The 12195-nt window shown below is 47.7% G+C and overlaps 1 protein-coding gene across 2 annotated transcripts; it reads right to left on the bottom strand.

Annotated features, from left to right (window-relative positions):
- Positions 1–709: 709 nt before the first annotated feature.
- VAMP1 (vesicle associated membrane protein 1) lies at positions 710–7451 on the bottom strand. Of its 2 annotated transcripts, none has more exons than XM_021690579.1 (5): positions 7297–7451; positions 4449–4575; positions 4084–4242; positions 3314–3365; positions 710–1445 (listed from the first exon to the last, which is right to left on the bottom strand). In XM_021690579.1, coding segments are annotated over exons 1-5 (657 nt in total). In that variant the 5' UTR covers positions 7299–7451; the 3' UTR covers positions 710–1128. The 2 variants fall into 2 exon arrangements, with proteins under 2 accessions (XP_021546254.1, XP_044770885.1); XM_044914950.1 differs by lacking the exon at positions 710–1445 and adding an exon at positions 2888–2914.
- Positions 7452–12195: the final 4744 nt, after the last annotated feature.

The raw sequence follows: 12195 nt of genomic DNA, 5'->3' as shown, positions 1-12195 counted from the left end.
TGTGTCCTCAGAAACAAAGCTTTTCCACTTTCCTATCTTTCCCCACACTGGACGCAACTGAGCCCTGTCCCCAAGCCAGCTGCACCAACTTGCAGAGTGTTCAGGGTGTAAAACGAAGGCCCTCAGAGGCAGCCCTGGGGCGCCATGTCAGTTGCCCTGTGTCACCCTGAGCTGCAATTAAGGTAATTTTGGACAGCTACTGGGTGTTTCAGGATACCTACAAGCGCCTCACTCCCTTGGAGAGATTTCTCCTTTCATCCATTTCTAAAATGTGTCTGGTCAGAACAGTGGAACTCAGCAGAAGAAAACTGGCAGTGAGGCTGCTGGGGAACAGGGTGTGTTCGCAGAGGCCTCATCTGGGCGCCCCCTCGGACAGGCCGAGCAGCCTGAGGACCTAGGAAGGGGGTAGAGGGGAGGTGTCTGAGAAAACCTGCAGTGGTTTCTGATGTGATGTCTGAATGCCCACCCGACTTCCTGTCATCACTTCCTCTCACTAGCACCTGGAAGAGTTGGGCCCCACCAGGTACGAACGCAGGGTGTAGAGACCACTTCCTCTGCCAACACACAGATCTTTAATCTCGAGAATGCCACCCGGCACACACAGCCAGCCTTCCGGCCTCACGCAACATCACACTGTGGAAGGAAAACAACCCCCTCCCCCGCCCTTCCTCAGTTACTCCAACCCAGACAACAACCAAGGCAGTTTAGTGGTAGGAATTTATATTTTTTTGCCTTTGTTCAGGATACATGAAGTTGGTAAATATGCCACATGCCTTTGGTGGAAGTACAACGGTTATTATTCTATACAAGTACGAGGTTGGGGGTAGGAAAAAAGACAAAGGTGATGACAGACACACAGTGGAAACCCCACATCGCCTCATGGCAAACCAAGGAAGAGGGGATGTGGAAAGCTCGGCTTCATTTGACTGCAAAGTCCCAGGGTTTGGTTGCATATTTGCTCATGCACATGGGTGGTGGGAGGGAAGAGGGACAGCAAAGACACAGAAGAGGGTACAGGGTGGGGTGAGAAAGAAAGTAGAAGGCCAAACATCCCCAAAAGAACAAAGCCAACTACATCTGGTGAGCCTCAGAGGGACAGAAACCCAGGAAAGAATTCCTGTGCCAGGGCTAGGTGGGCCAAGAGTGCGAATTTGCTCCAGGCTTGGGACACATCGAGGACAGTGGTGGTTCTTCTCCAGCGGTGACCCCCTGCATTAGGCAAGGAGGAGCCCAAAGGAGAGTGGAGACCTTCGAGGGGGGCCGTTGGGAGGGTACACTGACTGCTTTCTTCCAGCTCTTCAGTCCTGCCCTGGGGCAGGACGAAGGGAATGTGGGAAAAGGGCAAAGGGAGAGGAAGGATGGTTTTGCACAATGACATGCTGCTGCATGGAAAGCGAGCATCCAGACCCGGCCCGGCCTGGCCTCAGCCTCTTCCTGCTTGTGGGCTGGAGGATGGGAGGAATAAGGGGTCATGGGTGTTCCCCCCGGCTGCTCCCAGCCTCCTTCCTCCCCTCACACCTGGGTCTGTTCCACTCCACGCGCTATCCTGAAGCCCAGCCTTGGCCTCCCATCCTCAGGTTCCACTTTCTGCCCCCACAAACCATGCAGAGAGGAAAGGAAAGGAGGCAAAGTGGAATTCAGAAGGGTACCGGTGGTTTAGAAGGGGAACACAGTGCAGGAAGAACAGACAGGTGGCTCTAGATAAGAGGGCCCATGACAGCACAGCAGTGCACATGCGCACCTGTCCACAGACGGTCCCGCCTCCCACCCAAGACTGGGTTGGCGGGTATACTGGACTTCTCGGAATACTCAGAATCGGCCAGCCTCAGGAAGGACCTCCTGCTTCATCCCTGTCTTTGCTAAGTACATGGGAAGGGTGTAGAGGAGAGGAGTCCCCAAGGGCCCAAGGATCCTCATTTCTAACACCTCACACGTTATCAACGGGCAGGGAGGAGCAGGACCCTCCCCAACGAACAGGCAACAAGTGGCTTCCTCTGAGCTTGTTATTCTCAAATTAGGCCCTTGACTCGTTGTCTCTCTATAATTAACACTCATTCTCTCTTTATCTGTGCCAACAATTAAAACTAACTCAGAGTCTCCAGCTTTGGCTATATGAAATTATTTAGTGCTCTCATGAACAATACAGAATGCTGCAGAAAATGTGAACAAGAGACAGCCCCTTGTAGTAATGAGCTTAGGGGGCTGCTTCTAAGATGGGAATGAAGCCGGTCCTTTTGCAATTAATGTGTGTTCTGTAGGTCTCCAGAAAACAAAGCAAAAGGCCGTAAGATTCCTGACGACACCGAAAATCTCAGACTAATAGATCAGAAATAACCACAAAAACAGATTTGACTTTCTGAAAGGGTACTACCACAGAACCAAGTTGGACTTTGGGCCCACCTCAGGCTCTTCTGAGGCCTGGCCTAGGAGAAGAGCCCCAAGTGACCAAGGCAGTCCTGAATGAGCTGCCATTCTCCCCGCTGTTCCCAGCCCCCTCCAGCAGCCTGGCCTTTCCTGGTAACACCATGGGCACCAACACCCTTCTCCTCCCCCAATCCTGGCACCTTTTTGGGCATGTCACCGCAGCTACATGCCTTCCTCTTCTCTTGGCCTCCAACTCTTTTTGGCTTTGGGGGAAGCTGAGAGTACGTAAGAAGAGGGTAGGGAGGTGCCACCTACGGTTCTTCGGGGAGTTACTTCGAGACTGTGCCAGGAGCAGCATTTCTAGTGTTGAGGGACCCAGTGCAAATGAAAGCAACAGAAACGGAGGAATGGGCGATGGAGAAGCCAGGACAGGGTGGAGGAAGGTAGACGGGGACGTTCGTTGAGAGAGCAAACAGAGGGAGAGGGATGTGAGTCTCGATGGCAATGGAGAACAGGGAAGGGGTGGCACATTCTCAAGTAAAAAAGTAGACTGGACACAGGAATCAGGAAGTCCCAGATGGAAAAGAGAAAGAGACAGGAGAAAACAAGAGGGCAAATTACATCAAGTTACTAGACATTCAGGCCTTTCAGTTGTGGGTGTCCCATCCCCGTGGTCTCCCTCTGACCCAAGCCAGTGACAAACAGCACAGCCCCACTTCCTCAGGACAGGAGGGACCATCTTCCCACGGGATCTTGCAGAGGGAAGGCTTGTCCATCAAGGAAGTCCCTTGTCTTTGTCCTTCCTCCCTCCCGAACCAGGTGACGATCCCACAGCAGCGATCTCCATACCTCAGTCAGAGCAGCCCCATTCCCCAGGCAGGCAGGGCTGGGAGAAGACTCCAGGACCTTCCCACCTCTTCACCCCACCAGCAACCTCAGCGATACTTACTTACAATAACTACCACGATGATGGCACAGATAGCTCCCAGCATGATCATCATCTGAGAAAACATTGACCAAGAAATGGGTCCTTGGATTTAGGGAAGAGGAAAGAGATGTTCCCACTAGAGATGGGAAAAGAACTTCCTCCGTCCTTGGGACAGTGGAAGAAACGACACATCACCCAGGAGATAGGCAGGCCTCTCGGGGAGGACAAACCCTCCTGTCTCATGTTCCCCATGAGACAACCACCCCTGCACCACCACTGAGGCTTCCCAGAAACATCAGGGCATCTGCAGCATGCTCCATTTCGCTTGGCTCCTATTGCCTGAAGGCTTTGAAAGGAATGCCAGTGGAGGTGCAGACTTGGGATCTTTAGTCAGTTGGTTCATTTTTCATTGTGAAGTATCCCGCTAATTCCTAAAAGCTGCAGGTATTTAAATATATACCTACCCTAGCCATCGTGTGGATGTTGGCTGTGTGTGGGGAAGGGCCAGGCGAGATTTTCCCAGGGGTCTTTGGGGAAAAGCAGCCTGACTGACCACTTCCGAGCTCCTCGCGTAGGGCTGGCACCCAGTTAGTGGTTCTAAGTACTCTGGCCTACCCTGGCGGCCAATTCTGGGTAATGCATCTCAAGGAGGCTTTCAGATTTCCTCCCCAGAGTTCGGCAGGGCAGAGATCCTGCGCCACCAGAGGTGAGGAAGGTAGAACCTGAGGGTTTTCTTGCCTTCTATGAGTTGAGGCCCAGGAAGAGAAGGCAGAGAGGACAAGACAACTCACCTTGCAGTTTTTCCACCAATACTTCCTCTTTAGCTTGGCAGCACTGCTCTCAAATTGTGACGCTCCCACCTGCAAGGCATCAGCTCGGTCATCCAGCTGTGACAGTATCTCATCCCTCTTCAGGACCTTGTCCACATTCACACGCATGATGTCCACCACCTGAGGGGGTGCAGAAACAAAGCTAGTAAGCTTCCCTGCTAGAGACAGGCGTAAAAACAATGGAATCTCAAGTCTGGCCCTGTGTAACTCAGGGATGCCTTGCTTCCCAGAGCTTTTAGCTACCCCTCTATTTAAAAAAAAAAAAAAAAAAAGTTTCTAAACTTGTATCATCTGGAAACTCTCAAGAGAAAGAGTTCTCCACTTACTTCCTCCACTTGTGCCTGGGTTTGTTGTAGTCGTCTGTTACTGGTCGTATTAGGAGGAGGGCCAGGGGGACCCCCTCCTGGGGCAGTCCCTTCTGCCCCTTCAGTGGGTGGCTGAGCTGGAGCAGACCTGTGGAGGGAAGCGGACCAAGTACACAAAGTAACTGAGACAAGAAAGGAATCACGTGCATTCTCACCCCCTACCACGAACACAATGGTGATTAGGCTACCTTGCAACTAGAAAGGATTCTAACTTCTTGGCAACTCCAAGTAGGGAGATGCAGTATAGAGGAAGAAGCAAGAGATGAAAGATCCTGTAACAACATTTACGTGGGGTTCAAGGACATCCAGGGTGGCATCAAGAGATCCTGTTTGGGGCTATCCTTTCACCCAAATTCAAACATCCTCTACAGGGACATGGCTACAGGGACAAATGTGCCAGCCTTGGACTAAATGGCACTTCCCTGACAGAAAAAAAAGCCCTTCACATAAAGTCAAACTGGAAAATTCCTCTCCAGGTTTAGAAGTTCGTACAAAAGACTAACGCCTATGGACCGAACAGCTCTTTTATGCAAAGTCTAAAGAAGACAAGCAAGTTGACAGACCTTGCTTAAGGGAAACCGGTTATTAGTTGTTTCACACAATGACTAGTATATCGGGGCTGCTGTAAGGACAACTTGGAGAATCACCAAAGGCAAGGCTTCTGTAGGTAGAGTTGAGTCAGGACTGTTCGCTTGCTTTGTTTTTGGCAGAGAAGATGGGTGTTTCACTTAGATAGACCTGGGGTGCCAGGCAATTGTGTTAGTTATGAAATTTTTCCAAGAGCATAGACAGGAAGCAAGAATATGAGTAATGGTCCTCGCTGTAATGCATCATAGACATCATGTCCCTTCCTTTTCTAGATTTGGCATCAAGTCTCAGGAGGCTCCCCTAGTGCTTTATGTCTCAAAGGGAAATCCTGGTTCACACTACTACACACAGAGATTGTCCTTTCTTTCCCTTAGCCTCAGAAGGGATGAATCTAGTGTGGGTCTTCAAGATAAACTCCTCCCCATGTCCCAACACAGAGAGAGTAAATTCACCTCCTAAAGAATTCCCAGAAATCTAACCTAAGGCATGAGATTTTTCTCTCCCAAGAAAGAACCCACCAACAGAGGGAGATCTCTCAAACTTGATGGAGAATAGAAGTTATAGCAAGAACGCCTCACAGAGGGGCACAGTCTCACCAAACATACCTCCCAGGAGCAGTACAAGAGTAAATGCATTAGGAATTATAGCATCACAAGTCACCAAAAAGGAAATGCCTTGACTACTCACAATAGAACTAATACCCAGAAAATTCTTCCTCCCTAAGTGAATTTCTTTTGGTCTAAAAAGATAGAGAATAACTCTTCAGAGAGGCTTTACTAGCAGATTACAACCAACTCAACCCCATTAAAAGAAATCACTTTCTCATCTCCCTCTAAAGCACAAAAGAAGCAAAAGAAAGAAAGATACTAAGCCATGGAAGCCACAAGACTCTTATGTTACTACTGAGCTAAGCAATCTAGTTCTCTGAAGGTGGAAAATTCAGTGAGTAGCTAGCAGCCAGTATTTGGTGTTGGAAGCAGTCCAGGATGGTGGCACCAATGACAAGATTAAGGTCAGAGACCTCGTGATGCCTTGCTAGTCACCACGCTTTCTCCATTTCCTTCAGTTCATCCCACATGTGTGCTGTTGGGAACGAGTCCATTCACCTCCTTCCCAAAGTGTGTGTGTGTGTGGGGGGGGTGCGAATGGAACCTTAGGGCTTGGCCAAAATGCTTAGAATATCACATACAGTTAAAACTGTAGAAATCAAATAGAGAAAAAACGAAATTGTTATAAAGCGTCTGAAGGGACCATTTCACTATTTGTTGGGAGTTGGGAACACTCAGCAATAAAACATCCAGGGGTAATCATAAACCATATGTCACATAAATAAATCTTTTCCCCTTTTTGTCACTAAGAGAAGCAACATAAATATATCTAGGACAAGCCAGGACTCCAGACAGTAATAAGAAAGAAAAAAATCTCTATTAAATATATAGTGGTGTCACCACAGTTCTCCCTCAGGATCCTAGGATGGGGGTTATGTTGAAGGGGGTCAGAGACTAAACTGAATTGTTGCGGGAAGGCAGGGATCCTCAGTTCTATTTCTCTTCCAAATACTTGGCTAAAACCGGATGACAGGAAAACAGCTTCTATACAGGTGGCCTTGAGATGAATGGCTGCTTGGAATCACATGCCACTGCCCCCTGAGTCTTTCTGAGCTGCTCACCTGGCGCCAAAGAACTGTCAGATAAGTTTCTGGTTCTTTGCTCACCGCCAAGAGGGGTGGGCGAGTAGGGTAACACGGCACAGTTGGGGCGAGGGGCATACATAAATCCGGAGATTGCAGGGCAAATCAAGTTACTAACTGGCAGGTGCACCCATTACTGTTTCCAGAGGCCCTAAGTACAGATTCGATCAGACAACAAGAAAGGGTCTCGAACCCCCTCCCCGATGTCTCTCCATGCCCCACCTTCGCCCTGTCCCGGGCTTCACTATTACCGAGACCTGAACGGGGCGCCCAGCAGGCGAGAGGAGAGAGTGCCATGAAGGTGGGACCCCGGCGCCCCTACCCCGCCCGTGGGGTGCTGGCGTGGCTGCTGCAGGAATGGGGTGCTGCCCTCCCTCCCCAGGAGCGGACAGGTCTGGGGGCGGCGCGCGGTGGTGGTTCCCCGCGTCGCCGCAGCTGCTGCAATGCGCCATTTTCCGTCCCGCAGAGTCCGGCGCTGGGAGTGGGAGTTGGCAAGGAGGTGTCGAGCCCCCCATACCAGAGTCAACTTACATTTCTGTGACGGTTGAGGGATCCGTCTTGTCTCCTGAGGCTGCGGCCAGATACCCGGCCCGGGAAACGCTGCGGCTATAGTCTACGGAGCCGCCAAGCTCCGCCCCCACCTGACCACCCGGAGCTCTAGCTGCGGTAGAACTTACCGCAGCTGCCGCGCGGGTCCCACACTTTATTAGCGTCGGCCACGCCTCCCAGTAACGTTGACAATCCCGCAGCCCAATAGACGCCCAGGACAGGCACCAGTCCCGAAGCAGAGCCCGACTAAGGCCGAGCCCGCCCCGCCCCTGCAAATTGGCCAATCCCAGCTCTCCTCTCACAGCCAGTCTCCGCGAAGGAGCGGTGGCCGAGGGGATCGTTCACTGACCACCACAACTATAGTTCGCTTACCAGTCTAACTAAGCGACAGGGCTGAGTGGAAATATGCGCCAGCTCCCTGGAAGGGCGGGGCCAACAGTTTGATTGAGGCTCTTTGGGTACCTGCCAGCCAATCGCTGAGCAGTTCCTGAAGTCCGGGCCCGCCCACGGCCCCCGGCGCCCGCACCTCCAGCCAGTCACAGTCGCTGGCGGGCCTCAGCTTGCTGTTGCCCAGACCCCAGAATGTCAGGTAACGAGGCGGTCCCGCCGTCTACTCACAGCGGGGCGCGCAGACCCTACGTTCCCATCCCTCACAAACAGCTCTGAGGTGCAGAATCCATCGAGGCAGAGCCGTGGGCCCTTGTCACCCAGTACCGGGCGCGGGGTTCGGTCCCTCCAGAGCAATTACGAAGGCTTCATTCATCTTTTCCCTTCAACATAGCCAGCAAGCTCCTCAAGCAATGTTTCCTAAAACGAACTCCCCCTGCAAGCCCTCCCCTTCTATCCCTTCCACATAGGTCACCACATCGACTCAGTTGCCCAAATTAAAAACCTGGAAACCATCCTAGATTTCTTTACCCGTTCATCTGTACCCCTCCTCTGATAATTCACCAAAGTTGAGTCGATTTTTCCTTCTTCGTTTCTCAAGGATTCGCTCCCCCTCTTATCATGGTCCTACTCTCACTTTAGGCTATTATCCCTTGCCTGGACGCCATCAGTTGTAAAACTTAACCATTATTTTAGCTCCCGTTAAGAAAAAAAGGTAGCAAATAAACTGACACCACGCTTTCTTATTACTTCGAATTTTTATTTTATATTTATTGAAAGTGTAGATTTATACAGATACAGATTCTATAATAGTTCACTCTTGTGCGTACATAAAAAGGAAATTTTAAAAGAGTAACAGGGTAACAATAGTCCCAAAACTTCACATTCAGAGGCTGACTCCTAGGATTCTTTTTTTTTTTTTTTTTCTGACTCAGTCTTAGATGTCCATGATTTTTCACACAATGTAGCCCTCTGTGCATGCCATCAAGGGCTGTGGTGATGCAGCATTTCTTAAAAGAATGTTCCTCTTCTGTCTCTGGAATTTTCTTCCAAGCCTCAGACACCCATTTCACAAGTTTTAATTCTTCTGAGTAGGTATGACAAATACAGTATGACTACTGTCTGGCTGATAGTTATAATGAAACATCCCAATTTAGATGTTAAAATGAAAAAACAAAATGCCTCCTAGAATCAATGAAATATATATCTTTCTGCTTCTAGTCTTGCCCTCCCTCATATCCATCCTCTAAGAAACCACCAGGAAGATCTATCCAAATGTCACAACCCTGCTTAAACCCTTAAGCCCCACCAAATCTCCCTTGGGGGAAAAAAAAAAAAAGGTGAAAAAGTCAGTGAATTTTTAAAAAATTAAGATGTTTTTAAACTTGTTGAAAAATAATTATAGATTCACATGAGGTGGCCCCAAAAAAGGTACAGGGAGGTTTCCCTATATCCCTTCACCTAGTTCCCCACAGTGGTAACAGTACAGTATTAAACCAGGAAATTGACATTGGTACAATCCACAGAGTTTATTCATATTTCACCAGTTTTACATGCATTCGTATATGTGGTTTTATGCAATATGTGTGTAGATTCCTGTAACCACAATCACCATACAGAACTATGACATTACTACAAGGCTCCCTGGTGCTATCCTTTTATAGCCACACCTGCGCCCATTCCTAACCCTTGTCAGCCACTAATTTGTTCTCCATCTTTATAACTTTATTTCAAGAATGCTATGTAAGTGGAAGGATACAGTATGAAACCTTTTAAGATTGGCTTTTTTTCCAGGGTGCCTGGGTGGCTCAGTCGTTAAGCGCCTGCCTTCGGCTCAGATCATGATCTCAGGGGTCCTGGGATCAAGCCCCGCATGCATCAGGCTCCCTGCTCAGCGGGAAGCCTGCTTTTCCTTCTCCCACTCCCCCTGCTTGTGTTCCCTCTCTCGCTGTCTCTCTCTCTGTCAAACAAATAAATAAAATCTTTATTTTTTTTTAAAGATTTTATCCATTTAACAGAGGAGCCCGATGTGGGGCTCGATCCCAGGACCCCGGGATCATGACCTGAGCCGAAGGCAGACACTTAATGACTGAGCCACCCAGTCATTAAGTGCCCCTAAATAAAATCTTTAAAAAAAAGAAGAAAAAAAAGATTGGCTTTTTTCCCTATTTTTGTCTGTGGATGTCCAATTGCTCCAGGACCATTTGTTGAAAAAGCAGCCCTTCCTCCATGATGCCCTTGAAATCCATCCAACTTAACTAATTTTCATTGCTGAATAGTATTCTGTGGAATAATTTGTTTAACCATCTACCAGATTAAAGGACACTTGGGCTGATTTCAGGTTAGGGCTGTTATGAACAGTCATGTACAGGTTTCCATGAACATGAATTTTCATTTCCCTGAGATAAATGCCCAAGAGTGCAATTACTGGGTAGGAAAGTAATTGCATGTTTAGTTTAAGAAGAAACTGCCAAACTGCTCTCCAGAGTCGCTTTACCATTTAAATTCCCACCTCAAATAAATAAATAAATCTTTAAAAAAGACACTTAAAAAAAAGAATTATTTTCCATGATCAAGTGGGATTTATTCCTGGGTTGCAGGGGTGGTTCAACATCTACAAATCAATGTGATACACTACGTCAGTAAAAGAAAGGATAAGAACTATATGATGCTCTCAATAGATGCAAAAAAGCATTTAACAAAATACAGCATCTTTCTTGATAAAAAAACCCTCAAGAGGGCGCCTGGGTGGCTCAGTTGGTTAAGCGACTGCCTTCGGCTCAGGTCATGATCCCAGGGTCCTGGGATCGAGTCCCACATCGGGCTCCCTGCTCGGCAGGAAGCCTGCTTCTCCCTCTCCCACTCCCCCTGCTGGTGTTCCCTCTCTCGCTGTGTCTCTCTCTGTCAAATAAATAAATAAAATCTTTAAAAAAAAAACCCTCAAGAAAGTAGAGACAGAAGGAACATACCTCAACATCATAAAGGCCATATATGAAAGACCCATATTCAGGGGCGCCTGGGTGGCTCAGATGGTTAAACGTCTGCCTTTGGCTCAGGTCATGATCCCAGGGTCCTGGGATCAAGCCCCACATCAGGCTCCCTGCTCAGCGGGGGGGCCTGCTTCTCCCCCTCCCTCTGCTTCTCCCCCTGCTCATGTTCTCTCTCTCTCTCTCTGTATCTCTGTGTCTCGAATGAATAAATAAAAAAATCTTTAATATCATCTTCAATGGGGAAAAACTGAGAGCTTTTCCCCTAAGGTCAGGAACACAACAGGGATGTCCACTCTCACCACTGTTGTTCAGCATAGCACTGGAAGTCCTAGCTAAGCAATCAGACAACAGAAAGAAATAAAAGGCATCCAAATCAGCAAGGAAGAAGTCAAACTTTCACTATTTGCAGATGATATGATACTCTTTGTAGAAAACCCAAAAGACTCTAGCAAAAAATTGCTAGAACTGATACACAATTCAGCAAAGTTGCAGGATAGAAAATCAACATACAGAGATCTGTTGCATTTCTATACACCAATAACAAAGCAGCAGAAAGAGAAATCAAAGAATCAATCCCATTTATAATTGCGCCAAAAACCATAAGATACCTAGGAATAAACCTAACCAAAGAGGTAAAAATCTGTACTCTGAAAACTATAGAACGCTAATGAAAGAAATTGAAGAAGACACAAAGAAATGGGAAAACATTCCATGCTCATGGATTGGAAGAGCAAACATTGTTAAACTGTCTATACTACCCAAAGCAATCTACATATTCAGAGCAATCCCAATCAAAATAACACCAGCATTTTTCACAGAGCTAGAACAAACGATTCTAAAATTTGTATGGAACCAGAAAAGACCCCAAATAGCCAAAGTACTGTTGAAAAAGAAAAGCAAAGCAGGAGGCATCACAATTCCAGACTTCAAGCTGTATTACAAAGCTGTAATCATCAAGACAGTGTGGTACTAGCCCAAAAACAGACACATAGATCAATAGAACAGAATAGAGAGCACAGAAATGGACCTACAACTCTATACATGGCCAACTAATCTCCAACAAAACAGGAAGGAATATCCAATGAAAAAGAGACAGTCTCTTCAACAAATGGTGTTGAGAAAACTGGACAGCCACATGCAGAAGAATGAAACTGGACCACTTTCTTACACAACACACAAAAATAAATTCAAAATGGATGAAAGACCTAAATGTGAGACAGGAAACCATCAAGATCCTAGAGGAGAACATGGGCAGCAACCTCTTTGGCCTGCAACAACTTCTTGCCAGATACATTTCTGGTGGCAAAGGAAACAAAAGCAAAAATGAACTATTGGGACTTCATCAAGATAAAAAGCTTCTACACAGCAATGGAAACAATCAACAAAACTAAAGGGCAACCTACCAAATGGGAGAAGATATTAGCAAATGACATATTGGATAAAGGACTAATATCCAAAATCTATAAAGAACTTACCAAACTCGGGGCACCTGGGTGGCTCAGTT

The sequence above is a fragment of the Neomonachus schauinslandi genome, chromosome 5, assembly GCF_002201575.2.
Source record: "Neomonachus schauinslandi chromosome 5, ASM220157v2, whole genome shotgun sequence".
NCBI classification, from domain to species: Eukaryota; Metazoa; Chordata; class Mammalia; order Carnivora; family Phocidae; genus Neomonachus; species Neomonachus schauinslandi.
Note: the sequence above shows the minus strand (reverse complement) of the source record. Positions and strands in the feature narration are given on the sequence as shown.